This window comes from Vespa mandarinia, chromosome 12 (genome assembly GCF_050613455.1).
Source record: "Vespa mandarinia isolate Hongniang chromosome 12, ASM5061345v1, whole genome shotgun sequence".
NCBI lineage: Eukaryota > Metazoa > Arthropoda > Insecta > Hymenoptera > Vespidae > Vespa > Vespa mandarinia.
The window spans coordinates 3,927,501-3,937,500 of record NC_140821.1 but is presented as its reverse complement, the minus strand read 5'-3'; the positions used below and the strand labels follow the sequence as shown (position 1 = coordinate 3,937,500).

General features: G+C 35.7%; 2 protein-coding genes across 14 annotated transcripts in view; both read right to left on the bottom strand.

Moving 5' to 3' along the window:
• Nucleotides 1-2,002: 2,002 nt before the first annotated feature.
• On the bottom strand, nucleotides 2,003-4,011 carry ND-51 (NADH dehydrogenase (ubiquinone) 51 kDa subunit). Its single transcript, XM_035883953.2, has 6 exons — nucleotides 3,891-4,011; nucleotides 3,644-3,711; nucleotides 2,893-3,561; nucleotides 2,582-2,814; nucleotides 2,310-2,513; nucleotides 2,003-2,230 (listed from the first exon to the last, which is right to left on the bottom strand). Exons 1-6 carry the CDS (start codon nucleotides 3,937-3,939, stop codon nucleotides 2,044-2,046), a joined length of 1,410 nt encoding a protein of 469 aa, XP_035739846.1. The 5' UTR covers nucleotides 3,940-4,011; the 3' UTR covers nucleotides 2,003-2,043.
• cv-2 (crosveinless 2-secreting protein) overlaps nucleotides 3,891-10,000 on the bottom strand; it is a 26,678-nt gene continuing 20,568 nt past the window's right edge. For 10 of the 13 annotated variants that reach the window (XM_085660756.1, XM_085660759.1, XM_035883942.2 and 7 more), the window contains 8 exons: nucleotides 9,651-9,750; nucleotides 8,921-9,097; nucleotides 8,619-8,801; nucleotides 8,276-8,535; nucleotides 7,979-8,138; nucleotides 7,670-7,857; nucleotides 7,181-7,575; nucleotides 6,009-7,072 (listed from right to left, as the gene is read on the bottom strand). In XM_085660756.1, coding sequence (XP_085516882.1) covers nucleotides 6,817-7,072; nucleotides 7,181-7,575; nucleotides 7,670-7,857; nucleotides 7,979-8,138; nucleotides 8,276-8,535; nucleotides 8,619-8,801; nucleotides 8,921-9,097; nucleotides 9,651-9,750 — 1,719 coding nt within the window. In that variant the 3' untranslated portion in view covers nucleotides 6,009-6,816. Of the gene's footprint in view, nucleotides 4,012-4,035; nucleotides 4,053-5,427; nucleotides 5,668-6,008; nucleotides 7,073-7,180; nucleotides 7,576-7,669; nucleotides 7,858-7,978; nucleotides 8,139-8,275; nucleotides 8,536-8,618; nucleotides 8,802-8,920; nucleotides 9,098-9,650; nucleotides 9,751-10,000 lie in introns of those variants that run through there. The other 3 variants (XM_085660761.1, XM_085660762.1, XM_035883938.2) reach the window with 3 other exon arrangements.

Here is a 10,000-nt window from a genome sequence, read left to right as displayed (position 1 = left end):
ATAGGCTCTCTAATAAGAGAGAAGAAGAAATAATACAGGAAATTCCTGTCAGAATGGTTTGAAACTCTTGCGACGTCCACGTTTTCGATCATGATCATCGCGTATGTATCTTCCTCGTTGTAATGCTCCGAGTCGCATATTCGCAGGGGGTTACTCTGAGATACGCGTAGGAAACTGCGATAGAATACACATCTATTTTTATGGCAGATATATACAGGAAAACTAAATAAATGGCGTAGCTCCAGCGATAGGGGGTCTCGAACAATAAACGTGATCATGCCAAAGAGCAAGCATCGGCGAGCTTTTAATCATATCGTGTACATGTACCTTTGACGCGACGACGACGACGGCGGCGGCGGCAGCGACGGCGGCGGCGGCGGCGACGACGACGACGACGACGACGACGACGACGACGACGACGACAACGACGATGATTTTGTACGACAAATAAATTGTCGATATTATTCGCGAGTGCTAGTCGTCGTTATCGTACAACACAGACACACAGATTTTTGCAACAAGTACAAGAAAATATAAAAGAAGAAAAAAAAGTTACAAAAAAAAAGAAAAAAAAAGGAATATATATATGAAATAAAAAATATAATAATAATAATAATAATAAAATAATAATAATAATAATAATAATAAAATAATAATAAAATAATAATAAAATAATAATAATAATTATAATTATAATTATAATTATAATAATAATGTGTGAAAATGAAACGCGTGAGTAACCGTGCTACAATTATTTTATTACGAGTCGCGTTCGTTTCATTATTGAATAAACGTGGTATTTAGGCTTTAGAATACGACTAGGGCGTACGAATTCTGGATCAAAGGATAAATGAGGACGACAATGACGTCAATGACGACTACGACGACGACAACGACGACAACGATGACGATGACGACAAAAAGGTATCCTTTGATTCAGTACCAGGGATTAAGATGTACTGGATCTCTAACAGTACAAGCTATAATCGATAAATCTTTGAGAACAGAGATAGAAAGAGAAAGAGACGAAGAGATAAGAGAAAAGAGGGATTATATGAGTATAAAGAATGATAACGCGTAATAACAACGGACCTATCATAAAAGACAGTGTGTGCGCTTATTAACTCACAGGTACAGCTTGCTGTTAAAGCGAGTTTATCCGAATTTAATGATAGCTTAAATCTATTTAAGTAATTGATAATATTAAAAACCGCAAAAAGACAGTCCCGATTGAACGGCACAGAAGATGATGGTAATATGAAGAGGACGAGGATGAAAATAAAAAATGAAAAATAAAAAATAAAAAATAAAAAAATAAAAATAAAAAATAAAAATAAAAAAGACGCCGGTATGAATACGCGCTTTTATATATATGTATGCAATGTATGTATACAATACATGTATATATATTGTATACGCACATCGTACCGCCATTGACGAGCGGGCCATTATTATTACCTGTACCGTAGTCGGCGGAACATTAGTGTTAGTGAATTTTCTTGTATAATGAACGAATAAATGAAAGAAAGAAAAAAAAAATTATCGTTCAATATATAGAAAATGATGTTTTATCGAAACTTAAAAATAATCTTCTCCTCCTCCCCGCTCCCCCCGCCCCGATCATCCTCAGCAGTTCGCCTTAACATATATAACTATATAAATAAAATTAGGATTAACGTGATACGCATGTGCATAAGTAAGATATGAGTCTTCCTTTTGTTTTTCTTTTATTTACCGATCCGTCTAACAACATTAACGAGGATCAGGAAGAATCTTATACTAATAAGAAACTTTTCGTACTATCGCGTCTATCTTCGCTTATTACATGTACACTGATAAATATAAAATGATAAAGTTCTTAGCCAGCTCAATCTTTTTTTTACTTTGTCCTTTTCTTTTTTTTTTTCTTTTTTTCCTTTTTGATTTTATACAATAGACCTTCCTTGTTCTTCGTCGCTTCATTCAAAGTATTATATCTGTCACTAAAGATTTATTGATAACATTGTTGTTTTTTTTTTTTTTTTCTTTATACGCTACCTCACATTAATTACATGCAGCTTGCTGTTTTTGTTTCATGCGAGCTTCGATTTCAGGTCTAAAGTGCCGAATGAGTCCTTGTACAGGCCACGCAGCACCATCGGCTAAAGCACAAATCGTGTGCAATTCAATTTGCTTAGTTAATTCCCAAAGCATATCTATCTCGTGATCTTCAGCGTTTCCTTTTTGGAACCTAAATCATACGAAGTAATATATATGTCACCGTTTAATTTATTACATATACATGTTAATGGTTAATTTCTAACACGAACCTTTGTAAAATTTTATACATCCAACTTATGCCTTCGCGACAAGGTGTACACTGACCGCAAGATTCGTGTTTATAAAAGCTAATCAAACGAGTTATAGCTTTGATAATGTCAGTTTGCTTGTTCATTACAATGACTGCAGCTGTTCCAAATGCACTTTGTACACGAATAAGATCATCAAAATCTAATAGTACAGTATCGCAGACGCTATAATTTAAAAATGAAATTAATTAACAAATAACTTTGATGGATCCCATGCCTATATATAATATTACCTCTTTGGAATGACTGGAGTTGAAGATCCTCCAGGAATTACACCTAATAAATTATCCCAACCACCGATTACACCTCCTGCATGTCTTTCGATTAATTCTTTTAAAGGAATGGACATCTCTTCTTCTACAGTGCAGGGATTATTTACGTGGCCAGAAATATTGAAGAGTTTGGTACCATGATTACGTGGCCTTCCAAATGATGCAAACCAAGCACCACCTCGTCGGCATATTGTCTAAGAAGATATAAGATTAATCAAGGAATAAAAAAAGAATGTAATTATTTCGTAAAGAAATAAATTAATAAAACATACCGGTGCTACTGCTACTGTCTCAACATTGGTAACTGTAGTTGGACATCCAAATAAACCGACGTCTGCCGGAAAAGGTGGCTTTAGTCTAGGTTTACCCTGCTTTCCTTCGATAGACTCAATAAGAGCTGTCTCTTCTCCGCATATATATGCTCCTGCTCCACGTTGTACGAAGATGTCAAAATTATAACCAGAACCGCAAGCATTCTTTCCAATTAATCCTGCTTGATAAGCTTCTGCAATAGCAACTTGCATATTTGATGCTTCGTTATAAAATTCACCACGAATGTAAATGTACGCTGCACAAGCTCCCATAGCACGACCAGCGATTAAACAACCCTCTACGAGTTTGTGCGGATCATGTCGCAAAATTTCACGATCTTTACATGTTCCTGGTTCTCCTTCATCTCCATTAATTACTAAATACTTTGGCCTTCCATCTGATGGTTTATTCATAAAGGACCATTTCATGCCAGAGGGAAAACCAGCTCCCCCTCGGCCCCTTAATCCTGAAACCTTAATCTCATTGATGATCCAATCTGCTCCCTTATCTAATATTTCTTTTGTCTTATACCAATCGCCCCTCTTCAATGCACCCTTTAACCTCCAATCATGTCTGCCATATAAATTGGTAAAGATACGATCTTCATCGGCCAAAGGACCACCGACTTTCTGTCAACGAAAAGATTCTTCGAAATATTTACAACCAAAATTATAACTCCTATACATTTAATTAATTTAACAATTGGCTTACTTTTCCCTCAGGTGCAGCATCAGCAAAGAATCTCTGTTGCTGATTAGTTAATGTCGATCCAAAGAGACCTATAAAGTGATTAAAATTGTTTCATTACATAACCTTCTCTAACCTAGAAAAAGCAATGAAGAACCGTTATATCAACGAAAACTCTCAATATAATACGCACAAATAATAAAATTTATCACACTTTTCGTTTTTCAATAATTCATATTAATAGGAAACTACGATAAATGAGAATAATCACCTAATTGCCTCTTTGGAATCTTAAAACAGCGTACTATGGCACCCGCCATCTTGCCATTTGCCAAATCCAAGTCAAGTTGACGTCTAACGCCATACAGCGTTACTCAAATATATTACGACATCTAATGATAAGAAAAGAAATCTTCGCAGCACTTTCAAAAATCTATTATTAAATAAATACTAAAATAGTATACTTTAGTTTAATAAAAATACAAAATATAAGTTGCTACTAATATTGAACGATCACGCAAACTGAATCATTGTTGAGTAATAAAATTAAATGTAATTCGATGATATTTGCGTTGGATTACAATTCTATATTCTAATATATTTTACATCGCAAGTGATACCGAATTATAGAAATAATTGTTCAAAAATATTACGAATACGTAATATTAGAAAAATATGAAAAATCTTTCGAAGAGAGGAAGAGAAAGATACGACGATGCTTATACGACGTGCGATCAAAATGAAATGAAAGGTTACCTTGATCTATACTATAAAGGTTACCTACGATTTATAATAGACAAGGATGTATTATTATAAACACAGATGCTTTGTCTGTAAACTCTATCCAATTAAAAGTACAAATCGGATCAATACTTTTCTATACATTTTAATATTTATATAATATTGTTTAGTTCTATTTCTCAAATTTCAATTCTCTCTTTCTCTCTCTCTCTTTCTCTCTCTCTCTCTTTCTTTCTTTCTTTCTCTTTCTCACTTTCTCTCTCTCTCTCTCTCTCTCTTTCTTTCTTTCTTTCTTTCTTTCTTTCTTTCTTTCTTTCTTTCTTTCTTTCTTTCTCTCTCTCTCTCTCTCTCTGTTCGATGTTCTGATGTTTGATATTATCGATTATTAACGCTATCTAGCGGTCGATTTTGAAATCATGCCCCTGACGTTAGGCAACACATTTAATTAAACGTTATCTAACTTGTAATAATCCTTTTTTGTTTTTAATTACAAACTAATTAATATTAAATAATTGGATAGTACACATATAGTTAATGAAAAAAGAGAAAGAGTAAAAAAAAAAGAACAAAAAGAATACTTCATTTTTTGCAACGTTGTCTATTACTACATCATACTTTTTCTATGTACATTTTGGAGATTAAATCGAGTAATTAGAAGAAAGTTTAGCTTATTTAAAGCGGCTGTAAACGCAAATGAGTAGGGGAAGGAGAGAGAGAGAGAGAGAGAGAGAGAGAGAGAGAGAGAGAGAGAGAGAGAGAGAGAGAGAGAGAGAGAGAGAATAAGAGTGAGAGTATACAAAAGAAAAGAAAATATTTAAAGACAAAAAAAAAATAAAAAAGAAAGGAAGTAAAAACAAAAGAAAAAAAAAATAAGAAGAAAAGGTCGAGGCTAGGAGATCGCTTCACTTAATAATAATAAAAATCATATCATTTGCAGCGTATATACAATATTTGCGATACGTAATGAACTAAACTAAAATAAGTCAGCGTTGTTATCGGTTACGTAGATAATATATATACATATATATATATATATATATATATATATATATATATATATATTATATATATTATATATAAAGTATACTCGCGGGCGTCGGAAGGAAAAGAGCGCGAAAAAAAGAAAGAAAAAGAGAGAGAGAGAGAGAGAGAGAGAGAGAGAAAGAATCGCTTCTTAATTCTAAAATAATCGAAAAATTCGATCGATGCGCGTTCGAATGTTATTACATTGGGGGGGGGGATGTACGTATGCATATGTACATGCTATGCCGCGAGCCTGCTCATCGGCCGAAATACTGCACGGTGCTCTGTAACATTAAAATGAATAAATCGCCGCTAGAGAAATGAATTACGTCGTATGTTGGTTGCATTGTCGCTTAAAAAATCGTTCGCAAGAGAAGAAAATAAAAAAAAAAAAAATAAAAAAAAAACACATTATTATCGTTCGTGAACGTGGTACGAAAAAAAATGATTTCGTATTGACATTGGCGAGAAGAAATCTCGACGAGTTTTCTCAATTTAATTCGAACGTAACGGAGATCTTAATCTTCTCGTGGAGTCATGGATAAACGCAGTCCCATGGCAACCATGCTGAATTTTGAGTATTTTCTTTTGGGTGTCTTCATTGTTGCTCGTTATCGTTTTCTCATTTCTTTTTTTTCTTTTTTCTTTTTTTTTTCTTTCTCTTTTTTTTTTCTTCTCATTTTCTGTTCTCTTTTTTTCTTTTTTTTTTCTTTTCTTTTTTTTTTTTTTGTTTTTTCGTAATGAAATCCATCTAAAAAAAATTACTCTTATCAGCTTGGAGAACCATCGTTGATAATTCGCTACGAGAGGAAGGGAAGAAAGGAGGAGGAGGAGCAGGAGGAGGAGGAGCAGGAGGAGGAGGAGCAGAAGGAGGAGGAGGAGGAGCTCGTTCACCATCAATGCGTATAATAGTATCGACGTTTAAATGCTGACTAGTAGATTTTCGTCTCGTTGGAGCACATAATCGTGTTACAGATTGCAATGCTTTCTAGACGAATTAGGTATAGCGCTGTCAAAAAGTTAACGAACGAACGAACGAACGAGAGAGAGAGAGAGAGAGAGAGAGAGAGAGAGAGAGAGAGAGAGAGAGAGAGAGAGAGAGAGAGAGAGAGAGAGAGAGAGAGAGGGGGGAATAGAGAAGAGAAAAATTGCGTGTGTACGTACAAAATGATATGCGAACGTATGATATAGAGGAGGAACCGCACGGTTATGGAAACGCGTGCACTTAATGCACGCTACGAGTCTCTTCTCTAAATGCACGAGTAGGGAGGAAGAAAAGAGAGAGAAAAAAATTACATCAAAAAAAAAAAAAAGACACAAAAAATAAGAGAAAAAGAAAAGAAAAAGGGGGGAAAAAAAAAGAAAGAAAGAAAGAAAGAAAGAAAATATACACGTTATCGTCCATCGACTTCTTTCGCAATATAAAGCAAACGTTAATGCAAACGTTTGCTCAAAGGCACAGGATCATTCGATTGATCCCAAACGGTACGACATCTCGTAGATTTCCTCCAATGTGGCAACTGTATACCCAATCTCTTGCACTCGTGAACGTACGCCATGAAAGATTCGCAATAACAGTGCTCGGTCGGGCACTCGCACATATCCTGAAGACATGCTTTATAGTACATCGTTGGATTGACTTTCTTGTGGCAGGGATCAAAGATCTGCGACCTTAAGCGATTGCACAATCTGTAAGAGGAGGAATACGTTATTTCATTTTAATATCTATTACAATATTATAATTTAATAAAAAAGATTTTGTTTCTTTAAAACAAAATCGTTCAATTTGATCTTTACCGATGATCCTTTCTCCCTCTACAACGTCTCTCCCTTTCTGGATTAATTGTCCGTGAACGAGAGCACATCTTCTTTGCCCCAACGGCCCAGGATTGACCGAACGGTTGAGGATCTTGTAATAATCTACCACGTCGTGTCGTGAAATCGTCTTTCGGTAAAGAATTGAAGTTTCCACATAATCCGCATAATCTACCTCTGTACGATGTAGACGCTGATATCTCAAGGAAACTTATACCATCCCAAAGAACTTTAATACCAATCTGTGTATTTACGATTATGCTGTCGGCCGTTCTGTTAACGTCGAGCTTGTTTGGCACGCTGTACGGCACGTCGACCTTCTTACCGTTCACTTTTACCTTCATCTTCTGACCCAGATTCACCTTAAGATCGCCGATCTTAATGTGGGGAATTCATAGATAATGAACGATAAATAAATGACATGTTCTCTAACGGGGACAGATTCTATTGCGTAATATATATCTTATATACCTTCATGGCTATCGTTTTCGTCCATGCCGAAGATCTCGTCGAGCCTGCGTCATTCGTCACGCGTATGCTAAACGTATGTCCGACGCAGTCGCTAGCCAATTGATACTTGCACGCGCCTTTGAAGCTAAAGAATTTACCGTCGAAGGTGCGGTAATGGGGGTCACCAAACACAGTACACACACCATCACCTGTTCCAAGATATATTCATTTATTCTTTGTCACTTGTTAAACAATTTTCTAGGATATATATATATATATATATATATATATATATATATATATCGATATATAGATTTCAAATAAACTCACTTTCCACGCAACGAGGACAACACTGTCCTTCGGGATGCTCCAATCTCGAATTTGGTGGACACGGTAGGTTCAATGGTGGGCACATCGGCATAGCGCATCGTACCTTACCCTGCATGCAAGCGCATGCCTTGCAGGAATCAAGCTTCCAAGTTTCGCCATCCTGCCTAGGTCAAAAAAAAAACATTTAAACTCGATTGCCGTCAACATTAATAACGATTTTTTTTTCCTTTTCTTTTTCTTTTTCTTTCTAAATGATCCATGTTAGATCCAATGAATTTATAGAGATACAATACTCGCCCCATAAGTTCTGCCGCCGTACGTGCAAGATGCCCGACTTTCCTCGACTAAAGGACATTGAGGACAACAACGACTTGGCAATGTTATCTGATGCTCGCTGGTGCATTCCAATACCGGACATGTTTCCTTTGTGCATGATATCACGGAATTGGTACAAATGCAACGTGTACACTCGTCGACGTAGAATTGAGAACCAGAATTATGAACGGCTGTACCCAACATGCAAGCACCTTTAGGAGGTGATAGAAATCTTCCACTGCCTATCGATGATTTATTAGATTAATAAAATTATGATAACGTTAAAAAATATTCAAAATATTGCAATAATTCCTTTTCTTTTCACCTTTGCAATGAGGACAACAATCTCCGGATTCATGAACGATTCTAGAAGCTGGACAATGAAGAACAGGACAGGCTTGTTTGGCGCAAGTTAATCGTCCCATGTTACATCTACAGGTCACACAAGGATCCTCGGTTGTGGTGACAGATCTCTCTGCCGTTACTTTTTGACCGTTCACGTAACATCCTGTGATTAAGGATTAAGATATTTAAAAAAAAAAAAAAAAAAAAAAAAAAGAAAACAGAAAGAAAAGTAAACAAAAGTTGTTAACTATTATAGATTTCGTATAACGAAATATATAATACCTGGACATACAGGACAACATTGTCCAGGCGCAGCTGGTATTGGTTTTGAACAAGGCGTGTAACATCGTAGCCTAGATTCGGTGATAACCCCAGCTTTACAAGTGAAGATCCGGCATGGGTCATTTCCTTCGGTCCACTCTGTCTCGGACTCGTGATAAACTCCATTTCGTAGGCAGCCTTTATTTTAATCGCATTTTAACGTGTTAAAATAATAATCAAAATAATATAATACTTCCTGTTCAATGGTAAATCTTGGATTTTTTTTCTTTTCTTTTTTTTTTTTTTTTTTTTTTTAGAGAAATTAAAGAAAGAGAATGGGATGATTAAAAGAAGAGCATTGAGTATTTTTCCAATGAAGTATCATCCTCTAAGTTTTGTCATCGGAGAATGAAGCGAGCTCGACAACGGGACTTACTTACGTCACAATTAACATAATTAATAGAGATTGATAAGAGGACGGAGCATCTGTCAGCGAGTCTTAGCGTAAACAGTTCCTCGAGTTTATCGCGGTGTCGACGAACAGAAGAGCCTTTGTGCCTTAAAACAATGCTTCCCACTCCTTGAACTCCCTTCTCTCTCTCTCTCTCTCTCTCTATTTCTCTCTCTCTTTCTCTCTCTCTTTCTTTCTCTCTCTCTCTCTCTCTCTTCCTCGGAATATAAAAAGACTCAGGACAGTGTCGCTAACTTGCCCTCGCCTTTTAGCTTGATTATCTTCATTAGCGTAACGTACCTTTGCACCTGTGGCAACACTCGTCGTCCCGGGATTCCAGTAGGGTATAACAACCTTCGGTACTGGGACATTGATGCTTCAAACACTCAACGAATCCGTTCTACAAACAAGCAAAATAAAAATAATCTAAAAGCGTGATAGCTTATGAAAAATTTTTTAAATAAATAAATAAATAAATAAATAAATAAATAAATAGAAAAGAAAAATAAAGAAAATCATCAGGTCCAACGATGTGCATTCTATATGAGGATAATAAAGAAAAAAAAAAAAAAAGAAATGATCAAACCCAAGAAAAAAAAAAAAGAAAAAAAAGGAAAAGGAAAAAAGAAAAGAAAGGACAGGTACGTAGT

Bases quoted from the DNA above. Each gene is read 5' to 3' on its own strand.
- ND-51 (XM_035883953.2), bottom strand. From the start codon at position 3,939: ATGGCGGGTGCCATAGTACGCTGTTTTAAGATTCCAAAGAGGCAATTA. The intron at 3,562-3,643 runs GTAAGCCAATTG...TTTCGTTGACAG, and splicing joins ATGCTGCACCTGAGGGAAAA to AAAGTCGGTGGTCCTTTGGC. The intron at 2,514-2,581 runs GTAATATTATAT...TTTAAATTATAG, and splicing joins ACTCCAGTCATTCCAAAGAG to CGTCTGCGATACTGTACTAT.